General features: G+C 39.6%; 1 protein-coding gene and 1 long non-coding RNA gene across 5 annotated transcripts in view; one reads left to right on the top strand and one right to left on the bottom strand.

The window, feature by feature from the left end:
* Positions 1–22,898, top strand: part of LOC143026229 (uncharacterized) — a 74,248-nt gene extending 51,350 nt beyond the window's left edge. The window contains exons 2-3 of the long non-coding RNA XR_012966463.1: positions 10,355–10,420; positions 21,910–22,898. This is a non-coding gene — a long non-coding RNA (uncharacterized LOC143026229). The remainder of the gene's footprint in view (positions 1–10,354; positions 10,421–21,909) is intronic.
* On the bottom strand, positions 1,062–23,622 carry LOC143026225 (uncharacterized). 4 transcript variants are annotated; one of them, XM_076186246.1, is made up of 11 exons: positions 23,604–23,622; positions 20,106–20,208; positions 19,364–19,419; positions 19,120–19,234; positions 18,757–18,917; positions 18,002–18,110; positions 17,598–17,771; positions 13,563–13,781; positions 12,988–13,123; positions 10,817–11,005; positions 1,062–7,360 (listed from the first exon to the last, which is right to left on the bottom strand). In XM_076186246.1, exons 2-11 carry the CDS (start codon positions 20,160–20,162, stop codon positions 7,140–7,142), a joined length of 1,437 nt encoding a protein of 478 aa, XP_076042361.1. In that variant the 5' UTR covers positions 20,163–20,208; positions 23,604–23,622; the 3' UTR covers positions 1,062–7,139. The 4 variants fall into 4 exon arrangements, with proteins under 4 accessions (XP_076042361.1, XP_076042359.1, XP_076042362.1 ...); XM_076186244.1 differs by lacking the exon at positions 23,604–23,622 and adding an exon at positions 23,099–23,309; XM_076186247.1 differs by lacking the exon at positions 23,604–23,622 and adding an exon at positions 23,099–23,309 and having other exon boundaries at positions 12,988–13,120.
* Between the last annotated feature and the right edge of the window lie 199 nt (positions 23,623–23,821).

Genomic DNA, 23,821 nt, shown 5'->3' with positions numbered 1-23,821 from the left:
GGGCCTAAATCAGGCGAGCGCGCTGATTTCTCTGAGAGGCGATTTAAACTGGCCAGAGCGCTCGCCTGATTTAGTCCCCTGTGATTATTTCTTGTGGGATTATCTCAAATCCCTGGTTTATAACGACCGTCCACAGACCCTGGAAGACCTACAGAATGCCATCCGCACTCAAATAGCCAATATACTGCTCACCATGGTAGAGAGAGTAGACCAAAGCTTCCGAAATCGTCTGAATCAGTGTATTGACAATGGAGGTGGACATTTAAAAGATATTGTTTTTAGAACTGTGTAAAAGTAAATCTCCCATGTTGTGTGACAGACATAAAAGTAGAATAAAGAATTGTGAAGTGTAAACACTTTATAATTCAATCCCCAAATCGGGAAGTTTCCGCGCCCCACCCTGTAGAACCAAATATTTTATTAAGTGTTAAGATTCCACACGAACGACAAATACTTGCAGCAGTCTCTGAGCTCCATTGAATTCTTTGAGCGTTCATTTGACGTCATAATGATATCAAGATATACACTACTTTCCCACCTACATTTAGAATATGTTGTTTCCTTGTAGTTCCTTATACTGAATAGACATATTGGCTATTCAAAAAGGTGTACCAGCGAACTATTAGTGATGCACAATACCGAAAACAAATCATGTTTAGATTATTTTCTTTAAAACTTATAAGATTATATATTTTCTTAATGTTTGGGCAATAAATAAAAATTTAATCTTGAAAAGAGCTGATTACATTTGTCCTCCTTTAATCAACTGTAGTAATTTGAACAATAAATAGGGGTTTCACCCCTTGCTGGGATGACGCTCTTTGGTACTGTGACTCAAGCCACGTGATTTTATGCACCCGAAAATCGAATTCCCTGTTGAAAGGGAGGCAATCCCATTTATTATGCCGGATCGCGTGTGTGCTGTACATTTGTGTGTGGAATAAAAAAGAAAAAGTTTGTTAAAAAATTCCCGTTAGAACGACTATAAACAACCTGACACAAGATTCTTCAGAAATGAGGTTTACTAAAATGGGAATCATACGTTAAAAATCAAACAAAAGTTCTAACATTCGTTATTTTTATGAATTTTTACATAGAATAAATAAATTTTGACATGATAGAATAAACACGCAATAAGTACGAACGTAAACAGCTGTAGTTTCTTATTTTCTATGGCAAATACTGCTAATCATTTACGATCCTGTGGCTGCCATGAGGACACCTTTCATCGTCCGACCCGTTGTTGCTATGGTAGTTCCCGCCACAAGGCGACTGTTGCTGGACCCACGAAGAAGGCTCACTTCCTGTGTCCGTTAATGGAACCATCAATCAACAGCATTACGATCTGTCGTCACTGTGCCACATCATTCACAGGTCGATCTTGACTCACCAATCAAAAGCCAGGGTAGAGTCACGCTAGTCTGACGTCATTAGGTCAATTGTTTTATGCTAAATATTAGTCTCTCATGCATGGATTAACTTGGACAAACTTGTGTAAAACCAACAGTATTTCATAAGCGAGACCTACTTCAACAATTAAACACCAGAAGAGGGATTTCTAAATATCAAATCGCCTGGCAACAGCCATATGGACTCCCGCTATCTACGGGGTACGTGGTCCCGAAAGAATGACATCTGAGAGAATGGTTTCCCTGCCTTTAGCCCAGCAGCATCCCCTCTATCTACGGGTGCAGCCCTAAGGGGCTGGCACTTGATCTCTAGACAAGGACCGAGATCTTTATCAACTTCGTCTGCGTTTTGTCCTGTTTTCACAAAAGGAGATTTTTTTGCAGCTTGTTTTGCTGCACCTACCTTTGAAAACAATATATTTATGATTGAAAACGCTCCAACAAAACTTCTGCTTATACTTGATTCCTTTATAAGTTCGTGTCTTTACACATTATACTTGGTCACTTCATTCCTGATCCATCTTTTAAATTGTTTTCCTGTTAACTTTCAAGACTTGACGATTACTTGTTGCTATGGCTTGCAGCTTCAAGATGATTTTCATTGGAGGTAGAAACATTCCACTTGTAATGATGCTAAACACATCATCAATCTGATCAGTCGCATTCAAGTCATTTCTATTTTCATGGAGGCAATTTCCCTAGCCTCTTGGACGTCGTGTTCCTGGCTACCTTCATTAAATATGGTCTTCCTGACAACCAATATTTATGACACATCTACACTTGTTGACTACATTTCTGCAGAGGTATCTTATCTTTAATGATCTCCACAAAGAGAAATCTTTCAGTCCACATAAATCTATCACCCATTGTCATTAGTTTTCCTATATCTTTTCATTATGTTTTTCCCATATTTGTCTTTTCCAGTTTTCTTTGTCATAGTTTACTTATTCCATGTCTTTTTTGTTGTAGTAGTTTTTTTAATTTTTGTTTGCAATTCAATCTTCTTTTAAAGGATATATGTTATATGAGGCTAAGGAAAAAATACAATCCAATTACACACATCAAACATGTAATCATGCAAAGTCAAGTATAATATATTCACTTATAAATACTTTATTTCTTCACTACAATGAATAGGAAAACTATTGACAAATGGAGAACAGTTGTGCATGGGTAACAGATTTATGTGGCCTGGTGGGATATTTCTTGTCTTCTATATTTGCTAGTGAGTAGACAAGGATGGAGGATTGCCATGCAATGAAGCACCAGGAGTAAACCATCTTCAGCTCTCAGGTCCTGCTGTGGAAGTGCTCTGTCTTACTGCATTGCTGTGGGCTGAAGCAGAAGGCAGGAGACAGGGATTGTCATCTATATATCAAGAACTTCTCCCCCCTTACAAGGGAGGTAGCAAATCAGACACATAACTACTCCCACCCATTCCACTCCCCTCAGCTACTCATGGATGATGGGTCATACCTGTATCCTTCACACTGACCTGGGTCAGAAGCAATGTAGTAAGACACAGGACATCTACAGCAAGGCTGCTTCACTCAATCAGCAACCCCCTCATGCAGATAATATAAACGGGAAAACAAATGGGTGAAGAGTGGGTCGAGTAGCCTTGGTATGAAAGTGGGTTATTGTGAGAAGTTGAGCAAGGCATTGGAGCAGGATGTCAGTAAAGAAAGCCACAAGATCTGGTTGCAGGGATGGTCATGAGTCAAAAGTCAAGGAATTATATACTCAAATCTATATATTTAATACACACAATGATGGAAATAAAACATATTCACAGAAAAAATGCTGTATGGCATGTCATGGCATACAAGTTCACATGGTTGTGTGTTCATTTTACAGTTAAAGCCAACATGTATGGGGTTTATACAAAATATATTGTCAGTTTTGTGGAGGTCGCAGGTCTTCAGCAGGAGAGACCAGGGGTAACAGATTGATCAATTGATTGATACAGATGGTAGCAAGTGTGATGGAGTGGCATGAAATTACAACAATGAGTGACATAGTGCTGATGAATAACAGAGGAAATATTATGGTGAAAGAAAAGGGCTTTCAGAGAAGTGTATATCAATTGGAAGTCCTGGTTGACCATGAAATCAGTATACTGTTTATATTCTCATTTTTATTTCAATTCCAGTAATTCTATTTTCTTTTAGGAAGAGGCCTTTGGGACATGTATACCTTTATTCAAGAAGATTTAGCTTCCGATTTGCAATTAGAAAAAAATGGCATAGTTCACACCATTCCTAGCACATTCATGATGGTGAAAACCCACCTTTCAAATTTCCTCCATCTTAAAATGATCCTGCCCTCCTAATACAGAGACAACTTTTAATTACTTGGATGAAGTAAGGGTAAAAAAATATTAGTCACACTGATAAGACCAAAATTGGAGTACACTGCGACACTATGGCCACCCTGCACAAAAAAGAATATAAAGAAATTAGAAAGAATCCAAAGAACAATGACAAAGATGGTACCAACGCTTTCAAAATTGACGCACAAACAAAGATTGTCTAAAGTGGAACTACCAACCCTGGAACAAAGAGAAAGATGAGATCTACTGGCCATTTACAGAATTATGAAAGGCATGGAAATTCTTGACAGAGAACTTATTTGAAGTGGGATAAAAGAAAAACAAGAGGTCATGAAAAGAAACTCAAAAAGGATAGTTATAGAAGATATATATATATAAAGTTTTCCACAGAGTGGTGAATGTCTGGAAAAAATTGGACAAAATAATGTGTGCAAAAACCATACAAGGATTTAAGAACAAACTAGATGCTGAGAGATATAAAGATGCACCATGAGCACAGCTCCACTTCCCGTATAATACAACTAGGTAAATACACACACGTGTGTGTATTTACCTAGTTGTATCTTACGGGAAGGGGAGCTACACTTATGTCCTGCCTTTGTATCTCAGTGTCTAGTTTGCTCTTAAATTTGTGTATGGTTTTTCTCACACTATTGTTTCATCCACTTTGCTCCAAGTGTCAACCACTCTGTGTGGAAAACTGTTCTTCAGATCTCTTCTGTAACCATCTTTTTTTGAGTTTCTTTCTATGTCCTCTTGTCCTAATTTAACAAGTCCTCTCTATCTAGTATTTCCATGCCCTTCATGATTCTATAGATGGTCAGTAGGTTGCCTCTCTCTTCTTTGCTCCAAAGTAGGCAACTCCAATTTAACCAGTCTCTCTTCATATGTCAAGCTTGAAAGTGCTGGAGCCATTTTTGTGATGTTTTCTGGATTCTTTCAATTTTATATCATATTTGGTACTGGGTGACCATAATGTCGCTGCATATTCCTGACTAGGGCTTATTAGTGTGACTAATATTTTTTTTTAATTTCTTTGTCCAAATAAGTAAATGCAACTTTTATTGATCTTTGCATTTTTCTGTAATGCCTTTTTCATAGTTCCTTTTTTCCTCTCTGTACACTTTTACATATTCATTTCTATAGTTTATATTTGCCATTTTCCAGGTTTTTTATCTTTTCTCCATCGTTTCCAAGCTGTCTCTTCTATCTTTCGCCTCACTGCATCTTCTGTAGAACCAGCATTTAGCATACACCCTCTCTTGTTTCTGTCTTGGTATGTACCTATTCACTCCTTCATTATAGATATCCATCAAGATTGCCCATTTCTCTTCCACTTATGTTTCTTCATGTAACTTTTCCCAATTTGCATTTTGAAAGAATTTCTTAAGTTTTCCAAAGTCCATTTTGTGTGTGTGTACCACCCTGACTGTAATATACAGAGTTGTGTTCATTAGATCCTATTTCCTCCAAATATACTTACCTTTAGTAATATAACATGAACAAGTGAGTGTGTGTCCATATTTGTGTGTGTCTTAAAACAGGTACCCTTTAATGGTGGTCCTGCAAGAAAGAACTATCTCCCCAGACCCGACCACACTAATCTTCAAAATCTATTGGAACCCTTACCTCCATATAGAGGTCTGCTTAATCTACAGACCTGTCCTAAGACTACATTCTATTAACTTCACTATTTCACCCTACTTTTCCACATAAGAACTGACAGCTGATGGTTATTTTTAATCCCCTCCTCCTCATGTTAGCCAGTCATAAACAGTTCCACATCACTGGCCCAAGTGTTTTGATAGTGATCTATGGGAATGCTTTTAGAGACTGCCAGTAACTGTGGGGATACAGGTTTCCATACATTAAAACTTTAAGACAACAGTATTTATATACAAATAATGATAACAATGATATATACCCAATGGGATTGTTTGGAGATATGGACAGAACAAGTGAAGAAAGACTAGCAAAAATGGTGTGGAACAGAGGTGGGTGAAGGGAGCCTAATGGGAAGACCAAAAATAGGATTAATGGATGGCATAAAGGGGATGTCTGTGGAGCAGGAAATGGGTGCCTTTTCTCCCTTACAAGGGAGGTAGCCAGTCATAATTCTACTCCCATCCACTTCACCCTATTTACCACTCCTCCCTCTCTTCTCAGCTCTTAGATGACAGGTCATCCCTGCATCTCACTCACTGCCCTGGGTCACAAGCAATGCAGCAAGACACAGCAAGGCCACTTCATTTAATCAGTGACCCATCCCCTCACTTTAAATGAAGATTGGTTGTAAACAGGTGATAAACTGACATGGCCTGAAGAGATTTCTCCTCTTATCTACTTCATGAAAGGACAAGGAGTACAGTCACCATGTAAACAAAGCAGAGGTAAACCAGCTTCAGTTGTTGGGCCCTGCTGTGGCTGTGCTGTGTCTTGCTGCATTGCATCTGACTCAGGTTGTGCATAGAAATCAGGACTAGCCCTTCATCCACAGAGCTAAGAGATTTTTTAAAGAGAGAAACAAATGGATGCGAGGTCAAAGAAACCTTTTGATATTCAGATACAAAGATATACGTTTGTTAAGGTAAAAAATGGAATGTGCGTGTGTGGTTTGAAGGAATTGGGGGAATGAAAAGCTTCAAGAAACATAGCCTTAGCACTGTATGGATCAGACTTGTAATATGAAGGAAGCAGAAAGAAATAGCCTTAACATGGTAGAAGTTACAAGGATAGATAGAGTAAGATATGTGGAGGCAAGGTGGAGAACAGGAGTGGAAGGAGAGTTGTTTGATAGGATTGATCAAAGAATGCTTGGACAATTTGAGCATATGGATAAAAAATAAGTAAAGAAAGAATAGCATAAGGTAGAAAGCAGAAATGGAATAAGTGAACTTGAAGGGAAGATCAAGATTTAGGTGGATGGATAGGGGTGAAGATACAAGATGTCTATTGAGCAAAGGAATAGGGCAAAAGATCAGTGAATAGAAAGTGGATAAGGAAATAATGTGGTCTGAGATTCTTGTCTATTCTGTATATTACTCAAGTGGATGTGGGTGGGGTGAATGGATCGCCATGTAACAAAGTGGAGGGAGTAAATCAGTTCAGACTGTCAGGCCCTGCTGTGGAAATGGATGTCTTTCTGTAATGCTTCTGACCTAGGGTGGGAGACAGGGGTAATTTTTCATCCCTGAGGAGGTAAGATGGAAGGGAAACAAATTGGTGATGGATGGGAGTAGGATGGTTGTGGTGAGTTTATGCACTGGCTGGCTACCTCTGTGATAAGAGGAAAGAAGTCTTTGGTTTATAGATACACAGATCTCTAAATACCAATAGGCTTCTATCTCTTAAAAAGAGGTAGATAGAAAGATATGGAGATAGTAATATTTAAAAACTTATCAAGTCTTCTTAAAGAAATTGAAGATAGTAGTTTGTTTGGTTTTGCTTGGTGACATTTTACGGTTAACATTGTTTTTGGGAAGTTCCGGCATCTTATTAAGAGTGTTCTTGGGATCACTATTTTCTTTCTTTTCTTCCTCACTACTGCTGCGCTCCAATGAACCAACTTCTGTTACCTCATCTTCATCTTCAGATACCATTACAAACTCAGTCTTGGTTTCTGTCAATGAGAAAGGAAATAATTAACAACTTCAAAACCATGCACAGAAAGAAGTTCACATTCTAATTTACTCCAAAACTAAACTTTCAATACAATCATAAAATAAAAGCTATAACAACCATACTTGATCATTAATGTACATTTATTTAATTATAATAGATCAAATACAAGTTAACAACTGGTGTACCCTGTAGTCATCATGCAGGATTTCTACATACACAAAAAGGTCCCTTCCCCCTTATAAGGGGTGGCTTTAGTCAAAGCATGTACCCACTCTACAAAGACACCCTCATTACATCTATCAGTTAACTCTACCCATTTGGTATGCAATAGTAATTTTTTTTTTTTTGCTTTAAATGTAATTTAATCTATACCAAGGGATTTCTCCCCGTCCTCTCCTTATATGCAAAGGGGGACGGAGAGGGGGGGTCGCCGATTAAATGAAGCGGCCTTGCTGTGGATGTACTGTGTCTTGCGACACTGCTTCTGACCCAGGGCGGTGGGCAGGGTGCAGGGATGACCCGTCATCCAGGAGGTGCTCAGATGAGAGGAAGGGTGGGAGGGGTGTGGAGTGTATTTAGGGATGAAATGGGTGGGAGTGTTTTTATGCCTTTCCCTTTTTGGCTACCTCCCTTGGAAGGGGGAAAAAGCCTTGGTATATGTATGTATGTATGTATAAAGGAGGTAGCCTGGTCAAAAGGCAAATACCCATTCTACTCTTATCCACCATCCCTTTCTTCCCTCTCATCTTAGCTCCTCATGGATGATGGGTCATCCAGGTATCCTGGCCACTGGGTCAGAAGCAATGCAGCAAGACACTGTACATCCACTGCAAAGCTGCTTCAGTTAATCAATGACCCCTCTCTCCTTTCCCTCATGCAGAAAAAGAGAAGACAGGGAGAAATCCCTTTGGGCTGCATTAAAATATCATTCGTACATAACCACTCCCTATCCTCCCCAATCCCTCCCTTCATTGCATCACAGTATAATCTACACACTTTCTCCATTCACCCCTATCTTCTGTATTCTCCCTTCCTTGCTCAACAGACAATCCTCTCTTGCTCAACGACCTTTCACCCCAGCCATCCATCTTGTCCTCAGTCATCCCCTCAAGTTCACTTCCTCCACCTGTACCTTCAACAGCTTTTACTAATTTTTCTTCACTTATTCTTTCTATGTGTCCAAACCATCCCAATACTTTTTTATCAGCTCTATCTGGGATAGGAGGAAAGCTTTTGGGAGCTGTCAAGAGTTTTTATGAGAGTAGTAGAGCATGTGTTAGGATTAGAAATGGAGAGAGTGAGTGGTTTGAAGTAAAGGTGGGACTTCGTCAAGGATGTGTTATGTCGCCCTGGCTGTTCAACTTATACATGGATGGGGTGGTGCGAGAGGTGAATGCTAGGGTAGTGAGTCAGGGATTGGAGATGGTTAAAGAAAATGGAGAAAAGTGGGAGGTGAGCCAGCTGTTGTTTGCGGACGACACTGCGCTTGTGGCAGGGTCGGAGGAGGGATTGAGGAAGCTGGTGGCAGAGTTTGGGAGAGTATGTGATAGAAGAAAGCTAAAGATAAATGTGGGTAAAAGTAAGGTGATGAGATGTACAAGGGGTGAAAGTGGCAGTAGCCTGGAAGTGAACATTAAGGGAGAGCGACTGGAGGAAGTGGATAGTTTTAGATACTTGGGTGCAAGTGTAGCAGGAAAAGGTGGAGTGAAGGTGGAGGTGGAATGTAGATTGAGAGAAGCGAGTAAATGCCTTGGTGGTTTAAAGAGTGTAATGAGGAATAGACATTTGGGAATGGATGCGAAGAGGAGACTGTATGAAGGAGTGATTGTGCCAACAGCACTGTATGGGGCAGAAACGTGGAACATAAGAGAAGAAGAGAGAAGGAGTTTGAATGTGTTTGAGATGAGGTGTCTGAGAGGTATGGTGGGGGTTACTAGGCTGGATAGAGTGAGAAATGAGGAGGTGAGGAGGAGAACAGGGGTGAAAAAGGATTTGGGAGATAGGGTTGATGAAAGAATATTAGGATGGTTTGGACACATGGAAAGAATGAGTGAAGAAAGACTAGTAAAAGAGGTATGGAAGGCAGATGTGGAGGGAGTGAACATGAGGGGACGTCCTAGGATGAGGTGGATGGATGGGGTGAAGGGGGCTTTGGGGAAGAGGGGAATGCCTGTTGAGGAAGGAAGGGAGAGGACGGAAGACAGAAGTGAGAGGAGAATGGTTGTATAAGGATCATGTTGTGACTGCATGAGGAGGAATGGGCAGGGGGGTGGGGTAGTATGTGTGAGTTAATTTTGACGCAGCCCGAAGGGATTTCTCCCTGTCCTCGCCTTATATGCAAAGGGGGACGGAGAGGGGGGGTCGCCGATTAAATGAAGCGGCCTTGCTGTGGATGTACTGTGTCTTGCGACACTGCTTCTGACCCAGGGCGGTGGGCAGGGTGCAGGGATGACCCGTCATCCAGGAGGTGCTCAGATGAGAGGAAGGGTGGGAGGGGTGTGGAGTGTATTTAGGGATGAAATGGGTGGGAGTGTTTTTATGCCTTTCCCTTTTTGGCTACCTCCCTTGGAAGGGGGAAAAAGCCTTGGTATATGTATCTGCCATCTCCCTTTGCACCCCAGCTCTCCTCCTCATTTCTCACCCTATACTAACCACTTCCATACGGTGACGCCTATGTAGGCATCATGAGATGATGAGGAGCAAGTGGGTACGCAATGATGCCGACATCGGCGTCTTGATTATATTTATTGTACTCGTACCTATATAACCTCCATTCTCTCTAAACTGGCTTCATCATATTTTCTATGGTTATAAAAATCCACGGGTGAAAGAGAACGAACGATTGAGCACTGACTTTATTTTTTATAATGTGATTATTATGACGCAACATCACACGTCGGGCAGCTAATGCTGCCAGACGTGTGATGTGCCCCAGAGTGAAGAGGTTAATATTTACTAATACTAATAAATAATATGATTTGTTGTGTTTCAGGCTTGCACCTTTGCCTCTGACCTGAGCAGTGTGACAGGGCACAAGGGATGATTTTTTATCCCCAAGGTACTAAGATAGGAGGAAGATATTAATCTTTGGATGGGTATGAGATGGGAGTCAGGTGTATGCTTTGACTTGGCTATCTCCCTTATCAGAGGGAAAAGGCCTTCTGGTATATGCATATAATAAGTAACATAGCATGATGTTAACATACATCTTAAGTTCGGCTTTGTATTTAATCTTAAGTTCAGCTCCTTTGTATTCAATTGTCAATTTTACATATTCAACACTACTACATTGTATATTAGAGGATATATTAGTTATAAACCCAAATTTACAAGATGCAAGGTTCTCCTAATGCAAACTGCAGTGAAAAGTGAAAATCTGTGCTATGAAAACAAAATATGGCAAAAATACTGGCAAAGTACTGTATAAGAAATCGTGCAATGTAGGTAGTCTTACCTATGAAGCCATCTTCATTGAAAAAGGTTTTCTGAACACATTTCCTAATTCTCTTCTTGCCCCCATCAGTTTTCTTTGGCAGTTCTGGTGTAGGAGGAATTTCATCCTCTGACTCTGACTCAATACGAGAAACTGGAGGAGGGGGGGTGGGAGGTAGTGGTGACTCTTCGTCCTCAATATTCTCTTCATCTGTCAAAAAGATAAGCCATTCAATTTCATGTATAAAGATAGATACAATATATAAAGATGAACATCCTTGCAGACAACTAATTCAGGTTCAGATATGATACATCACGTGTTTCAAATCTGATAAGCTTTTACTTATGAGCAAGTGATGTGTTACAAGAGGTGGCTGGGTGGACTATATGTATCCAGACAAGATGAAAATATTGGAAAAAGTATCTAACAAATGATCGATGTGGATGTTTGATGGAGAGGGTGGTCACTGTGTAAGTGAAGCACCCTGAGTGTGCTGTTTCTTGTTGCATTGGCTCTGACTCAGGCAATTGGCAAGAGACATGGATTACCCTTCATCCATGAGGAGCTAAGATTAGAGGGAATAAAGGGTGGTGCATGGGAGTGGAATGGGTGGTAGTGTATGCATGCCTTTGACTTGGCTACCTCCACCTCATTATTCTCATATGAATGCAGACAATCTCGAGCCCAATGGTAATGCGAATCACGCATCACAAATTGTGAAACTTGGCCATCATGATCCATAGGATTGAGTCTTCGATTAGTTGGTAACCTTTAGAATTAAATAGATCTTCAATGTGATTCCGGCATTAGGAAATCAAAAGAATTATCAACTACCAGATGATACAGTGTCAGTCTGTCAAAGGTCTTGTTGAGATCCAGCAACAGTATCAGCTAGGTCAGGTTTCAAAATTTAACTAAACTGGATTGATTTCTCTTCAAAATCCTTTTCCAAGTCTTCAAGATAAGTGTGAATCAATTTTGTTGTAACAGCCTTCACTTCATCTGGAGAGTTTTGGCAGCTTTCGAAGAAACCCAAACATACTTTTCAACTTCTTATATGCTATTTGCCTTTTTGAGAGAACAGCAACCAAGCTGTCCACAATAACCAGAAAAGTTCCAATTTTGAATGATTCAGATGGCTGGATGGATTCTATGCTGCTATCATCCGATGCAGAACCATCAAAGTGATCGTATTTGTGATTCTTTCATCTTTGTCGTGAAACATCCTTGGGGTGGTGATTGCAATCAGTAAGAATTTTGGCCATATCTTCAAAAGCTGTGAAAGGTGGTCAAAGATCTTCAACATAACCTTGCAAAGATTCATACAACACACAAGCTGAATTTAAGTCATCTGATGACGGCAAGGAAACACTGGTTTTCTGAAATCTTTCCAGAGTCTGATCCCACAGTATGATCATAAGACCTGTCTCCAATGTTTTCATAGTCACCAAGAGTCCTTTAGCCTGTTGTCTGCATTCAGGCTTGACATTAGCTTTATGAAAAGCTGAAATTACATCTGCTCAAGCAGACCATCTAGTATCGGACATTCTTTTGGGCATGGGAAGGGGAGACTTACTATATGACAATGCCTTTGCGAGGAGGCACTGACGAGTAGTAGCAAAAGAATGTGTATACATTAACAACAACAACACTGCTTCTGGACAACATTTTGCAGCAAATTTTCCTACCAAATTGAGGGAATGGGCAAAACATGAATTATACTCTACAAATTTTCACCTATGACAATTGTTTCCAGAGCACTTCTACATTTGGATGTGTAAAATCGACACGACTATTTGCATGTCCATAGGCAGATAATTTTTTTAATTTACAAAATCAATTGATAAATCTACTGTTAGTCTATTAATGCTCTTATCAGACTTATTATACAATGTTCTAATGAAGTTTTCTATAGTTTTATATAATAATATAAAAAACTCAGGAAAATGATCAATTATTCTATCTCTGGCTAAGGGCAAAAACTTAATTATCATTTTTCTTTTACATTCCTGTGGGGCCTGTAGCATATGCTTTATGCATACTAGGTTAAACTGGCACTGAGCTAAGGCATGCACCCAGCCACCCACCCCCACTCCTAAGCTCAAGTCCATAAATTTCCAACTAGTCCTATAGCCAAAGTAACTGATTTAGTTTATGGGCAAGTTGTAATGGTGTGCTCACTGAGTCCTTACCTTCACTGCTGGATTCTGAATCACTCATTTGCATAATCCTTTTCCTTTTAACATTCGGCAGAGGATCCTCATCATCCGCACGTCTTTTTGCTTTACCCCTGCTTTTTGGTTTCTGTTCTACTGGCTTCGATATCTGCTAATGACAATAAAAGAAGTGAGCCATGTAGGTACATGAATCTTTCTTCAAAACATGCATTTTCTGATTACAATCTGTCATAGGTATACATGTGCATAATGGGTGTGTGCTCTGACTTAGCCACTCCACATTATAATGTGGACAGGGCTTTTGATAGGTATATACATTTACATTATTCTAACCAAGAAGTAGCCATAAATAACAACCACTCACTGTCAATACAGTTAAAGAACTTCTTAACATATGCATTCAAAATTTAGTTCAGTCTCAGTATTTACCTATAGTATACAGAATAAGAGCTATGCTTAGTCTCATCTCTACACTCTCAGGTAAATTCTAACCTAAATTGTCCCATATTATTTTTCTGGTTTCAGCCTGATTACGAACCAAAAGACCTCGTATTAGGACACCTTTCATTACAAAGCATAGTAATACCTACACTTTTCTTTATGGGGGACACAGTCTCCTTGATTTCTTCCTTAACAACAACAGGTACTTCTTTGATATCCTCTTTAACTTCTTCAACATCCTCAGCAGCTTCTTGTTTGATATCTATGCACTTAACCTCCTTTGTGGCAGTGGGTTTTGTAGGTCCCCGAGCTAGGAAGGAAGCCAGACCTCCTTTAGGTTTATTTTTAATTGCTGGACCCTTCGTCACCTGTGGGAAGACAGTCCATGAAATACCATGAGTAATCCTTGTAACATATTTACATAGGAAATATGCTAATAGGGAATTTATATATTCATCTTTTTACTACTTAACACTACAAACTTTTCATGCTCCTCAGATTCAAACTGCTAAGATGGAGGGTCTATCTATATACCAGGGGCTTCATCTCCCTTACATGGGAGGTAGCCAAGTCATAACCACACAACCACTCCCTTCCATGACCCTTGGTAGATGGGAGTGGATACATTTCTTTTGAATTGGCTACCTCCTGAATAGAGGTAGAGGGTAATATTGTCATACTCAAATAGAGTAGTCATGTGGCTTGGCTTACATTAATGTAAAGTTAATACTTCAGCCAAGATACATATACATATATATAAAATTATTAAATAAATACATACATACACCAGGGGCTTTTCCCCTTACAAGGGAGGTAGCCAAAGTCAAAAGGCATAAATTCACTCCCACCCATTTCATTCCCACATACTCCACTCCCACTCACCACCCCTCCCTCCCTTCCCCTATTCTTGGCTCCCCCTGGATGACGGGTCATCCCTGCATCTTGCCCACTGCTCTGGGTCAAAGCAATGCAGCAATACAGACCACATCCACAGCAAGAATAAATAATATAAATATAAACAAATGTACACATACATACATACACCAAGGGTTTTTCCCCCTTACAAGGGAGGTAGCCAAAAAGGAAAAGGCATAAAATCATTTCCACCCATTCCATCCCTGAATTCACTCCATACCCCTCCACCCTCCCTCTCATCTTAGCACCTCCTGGATGACGGGTCATCCCTGCACCTTGTCCACTGCCCTGGGTCAGAAGCAGTGTTGCAAGACACAGCACATCCACAGCAAGGCCGCTTCATTAAATCGGCGACCCCCCCTCTCTGTCCCCCCATGCATAAAGGAGAAGACGGGAAGAAATCCCTTTGGGCTGCGTCAAAAATTGCTCACACATACTACCTCAACCCCCATCACCCCACCCATTCCACCTCATGCATCACATCATCCATATACAACCATTCTCCATTCACCCGTCTTCTGTCCTCTCCCGTCCTTCCTCAACGGACATATCCCTCTTCCCCAAAGCCCCCTTCACCCCATCCATCCACCTCATCCTAGGATGTCCCCTCATGTTCACTCCCTCCACATCTGCCTTCCATACCTCTTTTACTAGTCTTTCTTCACTCATTCTTTCCATGTGTCCAAACCATCCTAATACTCTTTCATCAACCCCCTTTCCACCCCTGTTCTCCTCCTCACCTCCTCATTTCTCACTCTATCTAGTTTAGTAACCCCCATCATACTTCTCAGACACCTCATCTCAAACTCCTTCTCTCTTCCTCTCTTATGTTCCATGTTTCTGCCCCATACAGTGCTGTTGGCACACTCACTCCTTCATACAGTCTCCTCTTAGCATTCATTCCCAAATGTCTATTCCTCATTACACTCTTCAATCCACCAATGCATTTACTCGCTTCTCTCAATCTACATTCTACCTCCACCTTTTCCTGCCACATTTGCACCCAAGTATCTAAAACTATCCACTTCCTCCAGTCGCTCTCCCTTAATGCTCACTTCCAGTCTACTGCCACTTTCACCCCTTGTACATCTCATCACCTTACTTTTACCCACATTTATCTTCAGCTTTCTTCTATCACACGCTCTCCCAAACTCTGTCACCAACTTCCTCAATCCCTCCTCCGATCCTGCCACAAGCATAGTGTCGTCCGCAAACAACAGCTGTCTCACCTTCAACTTTTCTCCATTTTCTTTAACCATCTCCAATCCCTGACCCACTACCCTTGCATTTACCTCTCGCACTACCCCATTCATGTATAAGTTGAACAGCCAGGGCGACATAACGCATCCTTGACGAAGTCCCACCTTTACCTCGAACCACTCACTCTCTCCATTTCTAATCCTGACACAAGCTCTACTACTCTCATAAAAACTCTTGACAGCTCCTAGAAGCTTTCCTCCTATTCCGTATATCCGCAAAACCTCCCACATTGCCTTTCTGTCTACCCTATCGTAAGCCTTTTCCAGGTCCATAAAGGCCCAAAAAACATCCTTCCCCTTTCCTATAGCTTTCTCACATATCTGGCTTACCACAAAGATCTGATCTACACAACCTCTACCCGTCCTAAATCCACACTGTTCCTCACCAATTACTCCCTCTGTTCCTCTCCTAATCCTCTCAATCAAGATCCTCCCATAAGCCTTCCCAACTACACTTAACAAGCTAATCCCTCTGAAACTACTACATTCACACTTGTCCCCTTTTCCCTTGTAAAGTGGAACTATACAGGCACTCCTCCAGTCCTCCAGCACTCTACCCTCTCTCCAGCAAACATTAAATAACCTCACCAGCCAGTCCACCATCACTGTACCTCCTTTTTTTAGACATTCTGCATGACATCCATCCAGACCAGGTGGCTTACCTGCTTTCATCATCTTAACAACTGCCTTCACTTCATCCTTCCTTATTTCTCAATTTTTCTCACTCATCACGGTCATTTTCTTAGCATTCCCACTGCAGCTATCTTTCCCTCCCTATCCTCCTTCACATTTAGCAACTCCCTAAAATATTCTGCCCATCTTCCCCTTACTGCCTTCTCTTCCATTATCATCTCTCCATCTGCACCTTTTACCTTTTCTTCTCTACTTGATTCGCCTCCTCTTCCTCTCTTAATTTCTTTCCAAAACATCTTTTTATTACTTTCAAAATTTTCTGTCATACTCTTACCCCATTTCACAGCTGCTCTCCTCTTTGCCTCCTTTACCTTTTGCTTTTACTTCTCTATAAAATAAATCCCCTTACATGGGAGCTAGCGAAGCCAACCCCCCCCCCCCAAAAAAAAGAGGAAGAGTATGACAGAAAATTTGGAGAGTAATAAAAAGATGTTTTGGAAGGAAGTTAACAGAGGAAGGGGATGCGAATCAAGTAAAAGGTAGGAGCAGCAGATGGATAGATGTTAACAGAAGAGGAGGCAGTAAGGGGAATATGGACAGAGAATTTTAGAGAGCTGATGAATGTGGAGGAGGATAGGGAGGGATTGGTGGTAGCAGTGGGAGGTGCTAAGAAAATGGTGATGGGAGAGGAAAACTGAGAAATAACAAACTTCACCTTGAATTTTGCTTCAATAATGTTTCTTTTGTACCTCTCATATGCTTTACCATTTCTTCTTTACAACCATTCATAAGATTTTTTTTAATGTAATCGGCAGTGGACTGAGTCTTTACTAATACCACATTTTGCTTGTTACAGCTTTATTAAGTACATTACATACTTGATAAATCTGTAATAAGAGAAACGTCATACTAATAATGGCTCAGTCTTCACATGATTATTTTTTCCCTTGCCATCACTACCTTCATCTCTTCACTCCACCATTTGCTGTCACTTCTTTTAATCCCTCATATCCTCCTCATCCCACATATTATCTTTGTGCACTTTAGCACTTCCTCCTTCAAATATACCCATTCTTTCTCTACTCATATTTCTTCTTTATACTTTGGTAATCCCATACCTCTCTGAACTTCATATGGTAATATTTCCCTTCTCATTCAATTTCTTCACTTTCAGCACCCTTATAATGTCTCCAGCTTTTCTTCATTCTCTACTTAACTTCCACTCATAATTTCTCTACCATAAAATATGATCTGACAATCTACTACCCTCTCCCCTGAATACATTTATATCTGGAACTCTTCCAATCTTCCTTACCTTCACACAAATTATTGTAAATGACACATCACTAAATGTAAGTAAAGTATGGAAATTATTACCTGTGCACTTATTTGGGGCTTTTCTTCATTTGCATTTTCCTTTTTCAATTCTGCCTTCTTAGCTTGATTTGCAAACATGGACTGCAAGGATTGTGTGGCTTTATTGCCTCTGATTTCAAATTTCTTTGGAGACTTCTTTGGAGAAGCAGATTCTTTCTTGACAGCGAACTTGCTCTATCATGAAAAAGAAAGAAAAAGTTCATGAGTGCCCTGTGAATCTTTTCCTCAAATATCCTACCCAGCACCTCTACAGATATTACACAATCTTAAAGATAAAATACAATTATTTCAAACAACTCAAGAATAAGAACAGTAGTTTTGTATTGTTCATCAATACAAAGTCTTCATCTATATTGTCAAATATTTGACAAGATTTCATGTTAAGCAATAAATATTCTAGTTACCTTTGGTGGTTCTGGTTGTTCAGGTGGTTTGTAGGCATGTTCTTTCTGGAGCGCAGCAACGTCAGAGTTTGACCGTAACTTCACATCAGCATTTACTATACCACTATACCTGAAGACAAAAGTAGTTTTCAAATCTTATTACATAGTACTGAGAACACTTCATCAAGATGCAGTTCAGTTTTGCACTCTCTTCCATGATGTCCAAACATACAACACCACAGGAGGGAAATTTTGCATGACACTTGTCACCACCTCAAAGTGTAGGGAGAGGAGTTGCCAGTTGTCAACTCGCCATGTTTGAAAAATTTAAGAAATACAGTTGAAGTTGATAAAGAGAAATCTTGGGGCCAGTCTGGAAACTGAATGCCAGCCCCTCAGGGCTGCACCTCCTGATGGGTAGCTTTGCAGCCAATCTTGCAAGACCATCACATGGAAGTACCCATCACTGGTCCCTGACTCAGGACACATGCAGCCACTAACTTCCATTTCTTTTTGTGTCTGTTCTCTTACTGTCGGTGTATATAAAGTAATACCCCATAGTAGGGAACAATGACAGGTACATTCAAGTTGGGGGTCTGCAAGATAGAGACCAGAGATATTTTCAAAATCTGTCAACCCCCTCACCTCCATCAGGAGGGGCTGACACTCAAGTCTCTGAACTGGGCCCAAGATTCCTATCAACTTTAACTGCATTTCTTAGACCTTTTCACACATGCAGGGCTGACAACAGCAACTTAAAAAAATACTCAACTTACTTTGATTCATCTCTGCACTCTTTCAGCTTATCATAATCTGATGTATAGAGAACCCCAAGATCCTTAATTTTGTATTTCTGTACACTATACACATGAACACATTGCACTTCCTTTAGGGATGCTTTCACCTTTTCAAGCCTGTCCTCCTCAACGACCAACACCTGAAAAACAATTTAAATTCATGAGTAATGACCACACAAAATTACTACGTGTACTGTATAGTACATTGGGATTATAAATTACTACAGTACTACAACAGACTTAAGTTGTGTATAAATGCGTGTGTGTGTGTGTATGTATGCACAAGTGCACATTCATGTGTTTGTGTGTAGTCATGTGTGATATTGGGTTTGAAATAAATACCTTATGTGCCGGTAATATCCCATTTCTTTCCTTTGCTACCCCTGTCACTAGGTATGTGACTGACAAACAATCCTTCTTCTTTTCACGTTCTTTCTCGACAAAATGATACAACATTCTGCAACAGTGAAGTAAAAGAACCAAGAATTAAAATTATTTCTCTATACAAAATATATATAGTATAGGTGAGTATATGAGTATTTAAATTAGACATAACTTTCACTACACAGATAAAACAAGTACTTACTGTTTAGCTAAATTTACATTGACACTTAATGTCAGACTTAGCCATCTATAAGTTACCTGCAAGACAAAAACATTATTACACCACATCTAATAAATATACATAAACAAACACACACATAAGATTCATAATCAAGAGATCATGGATCTAAAGAAAGAAATCATGCACCTACAGAATGAATACAATGTAATCAACAATGAATTGTGGGACTTAAAGAAAATGCAGAAATTAATAACTAGGTAAGTGAATTAAAAGAATTAATCAAGGTAAAAAGTGGAATATATATATATATATATAAAGAAGATTTAACACTAAATTTGGGTTGTGACCTACACACAAGTGCCACTAATGATGTATATATGGTCAGGGCCCTCACAGGGGGGGGGGGGGGCATATGCCTGGGGGCGGCAATTCTAGTCTGGACATGCCGCCCACAAGGTTGACAAAATAATTATAATAAAAAAGGTCAGAGCCCTGAATATTTTATTGTAATATACAAATTTTGCGTGAGAATCAACAATATATGAAATATTTTCCCGTCCTTTCTGCAGTAGGGACATTAAATAACGTTTTTAAAATCTGTTTATTTCGCAAGCCAATAGCTATAATAGGCAGTAAGGAATGGTGGAGATGAGAAGTGGTGATGGGGGAAGGGGGGTTGTCACTGAGAACTTTGCCCCAGGGTGGCACTTAAGCATGTAAGGGCTGTATATGGTATACAAGACTTCAAATAAAAATAACTTACTACTCTTCCTTCATCAAAAACAAATTCCTCCAAATTATCCAGATATAAGTTGTCCATGGTGTTTCAACAGCAAAACATCAGCAATGAAAATGTCTGTTTATCTCTGCAAAAGAAACGACAAATTATTATACAAAAGAAATTACTAATGTGAGAGGAGAGATAGAGAGAGAAAAGAAAGTGTAAAATATATGAGCATAACCATACACAATGAGATGGGTAAAGCAAGAGTAATTGTACATCCAGCAATCATTAACCACTTCAGTATGAAGACTATATAGGTGTCATGAGGCACTAGTGGTTACATGAGGATGCCAGCGTTTAGAATTTTTTTTTTAAGTTGTACATGGGTTAACCCCAGATTCTGTGAACTAGTTTGATCACGTTTTCTGTGTTTATTATTACTCTGAGTAAAGAATGAATAATACAGCAGTGACTTTATATTTTATAATGTGAGTAGTGTGATGCAAACTACATGAGGCAGCCGATGCTGCATGCGAGAATTCGAGTCATAATGAAGTGGTTAAGAAAGAACCAAAGGCAAAACAGACCCTTGCCACTCCCATCTAGGAATAACAAGAACCAGAGTGGGTGGGACTGGGTTCATCTCTTGACTGGCTACCTCCCTTATGAGGGGGAAGAATCCCTTAGTATACAGATAGATAGATGGATGGCTCTTCCCACCTGATATTCAGCTTTGAGATAATATATGACAACCTCTTCAATACAAGTCGAATACTCGCATGCACATTAAGCTCCCTACTACAATACATCACAATATCAAGTTACAGCTGTTATACTTGTTCTCTTTCACCCTGAATGTTTATAACCATAAAAAATGCAATCAAGCCATTCATAGAATATGGAGGTCACTCAGCTACAACTACAAAATAATCGTAATCAGAATGCTGACATCAGCATTCTCATATGCCCACTCACACCTCAAGATGCCTACATAGGCATCATTGCATCCTAGGGGTTAAAACCTTATTTTTGGAGTCAATGACATTTTTCTCCAATGCAGAATTAGAAGTAACAATTCCCTTGTCAGCATTCCAGCCAACATCTTAGTTACATGGTTATTGTTCCAAAAATAATCTCAACCAAATTTCTCAACATTTCTAAAATGACAAAAATAGCATTCTCCACGAATATTGTGCACAATTTATAATTTTCAAAATACAATATTGTTATTAGCTTCACAATTTCTTGTTGATAAATACTGCCTTCGAAAAAATACTGTAAATCTAATAACAGCAATATATATTATCAATGAGCATGATTATCATCCAAATCCTTATATCTACCAAAAGGCTTATGGGAATTAAAGACTTCTTTGGGGTTGACCATGAAGCAACAAAATGGAATCCACTACAACCTATAAACAATGAGTGCAACTCAATGAGAAAAAATTACATTTTTCAAGTATATGGTGGAGTGCCATTGAGATGCCTATCTGTCTTATAAGATTGGTGTCTCTTCAGATACATGCTAACCCTTTACTCTCTTATGACTCTTCAAAAGCCTATCCAGTGACTCCACTTCAGTCATCCTGATCACTGTCCTCCACCCCAAAACACCCTCAAGATTTAATTTTTGGGTTTTGTTTTTGTCAAAATCATAATAAAAAAAAAAACTCTATCCAACCAAATAATATTCTAGACATTATTTACATGTTTTATGCAAAATGCACAAAGCAGAAACAGTCCTGGACCATTGCATTGTACACAATCACACATGCCAACAACACATCATACAATCTATAAAGGATGAGGGAAAACCCCATTCTAACTGTGGCATTCCTCAGGGAGATGGAACTGCTTGGCCAGCCAATCTAAGGAATGATGACAACAACAACACTCATCAGGAAAGACTGGGTAACTCTCAACTCAGCAAGAGCCAAAGTGGGCAAAACTGGAGACAACCTCCACCAGTGCCGGGTGTTCCAATGGCCAAACATCCCACCATCCTCTTCTGTGGGTGGCCCCAGGTACCCACATTTTAGACCAAGACCTGAAGGGAATAAACAACACTGCTCTTCTATGGATGGTATGGCATGGTATGATCGTGATGACTCTCTATGAAGCCTTAGCCCGACTCCAGTAAATAGGGACGGCCAATCAGATGAGAGTGGGGTAATCTGATGAGTGAGGTAGTAATGGCCAGTACCGAATTATTTTATGGACTGAAATAATGCACTAGTTTAGGTGTCCAAATAAAACATCCTTGGTCAAAAACGTCCTCACGTTTGGGCGACCAAAACATCCTCGTTCTAATTGTGAACGATGGTCTAATTAGGGGCCGCCTCATCTCATGCATGTCATGACACTGCCTGGAATGGATAGTACTGAATGGATACCCTCGCCATGCCATTCCTCGTAGCACTATGAATAAAGATTTATTGAACTTATGTTTTGATACAAAAATATTCAATAACTACAATTATCTTAGAATTTAAATGAAATAAAATGCTTATAGGAGTATGGGTCACCACAGTTGATCTGGACAGGATTTTGGGTCGTTCATATCACAACATTTCTCACCAGAAACACATGATAGACCACATATCAAATTCCATGGTTGGGTGAAACTATAAATTTTCTTTAAATCAATTTAGTTTCACCCAATCATTATGCTTATCATACAATTTGATATGTGGCTTGTGTGTTTCTGGTGAGAAATGTTGTGATATGAACAATGGTGTACATCATTTCCGTCGCAAATGCATACTTTTGAAGTAATTAAGTATTGAAGTTATGCACTTATGCGTACATCTCCCGAATAATGTGGGGAAGACCAATATTCAATAAATGGAGTAACCTTAAAGACGATGAAAACCCATCTATTCACTATCCTACAACATGACATGCAGGATGAATTTCGATGCTAGCAATTCGTAAACGCTGGCGGCCTTGCAGAGAGCTGCTTCTGAGGTGGCTGAGCGAGGCCTGAAAATATCACTACTACGACTACGACTACTGTCCATTGCAACTTACCTATCACTACGACATTTATTATGTCGATTGAGATGAATGCAGCAAACCCTATGTACTTCTTCAGAATTTCACAGCTTTCCATTTGCCGTTTGGACACTGGTAAGAAATTTACGCAATAGAAATAAACATCATGCGCTAAACAAGTTTAGGTCGATAGTATTGTTTTGTGTACGATTTCCCGCGCGAAGTTTGACCAGGAGAATTACGTTATCTTTCAAACCCATGCACACGACAGCGCAGCATTTTTTAAATTAGAATATTTGCGGTATTTTTAATAATGATAAACACATTAATGGTATACAAATATAATAATTTCAATTATTTTAGTTACTGGTATATTCAAGTAATAGTATCTCATTATATCTTCTAGGTAACGTATTGAAAATCAAGTTACCTATTGTCAGAGTAAATATAATAACTATACAGTAAGGTAAATGTTTTTTTTTGTAAGGATAATGTAGTAATTACTATAAATCCTGCAGAAGTAATGAGAACTATGTATTACAGTTGATGTTTACTGGAAGAGGCACTATGAGGCCTGTGACTCCAGTGTGGCAGCCTGATTTCTTATATCATGGTGTTGGCTGCTTGCATTGTTAATCTGTGCCTTATCGTTATTTTTTTGTTCTTGTTCCTTCCAGAATTTGTCAAGCCTTGCCTCAAACTTCATGACTGAGTCCGCATTAACCACCCACTCTGGTAGCTCATTCCAATTACTGATGA

Source organism: Oratosquilla oratoria, chromosome 6 (genome assembly GCF_046742065.1).
Source record: "Oratosquilla oratoria isolate Oo_2021 chromosome 6, ASM4674206v1, whole genome shotgun sequence".
Taxonomy (NCBI): domain Eukaryota; kingdom Metazoa; phylum Arthropoda; class Malacostraca; order Stomatopoda; family Squillidae; genus Oratosquilla; species Oratosquilla oratoria.
This window is presented reverse-complemented; position numbering and strand designations above follow the sequence as displayed.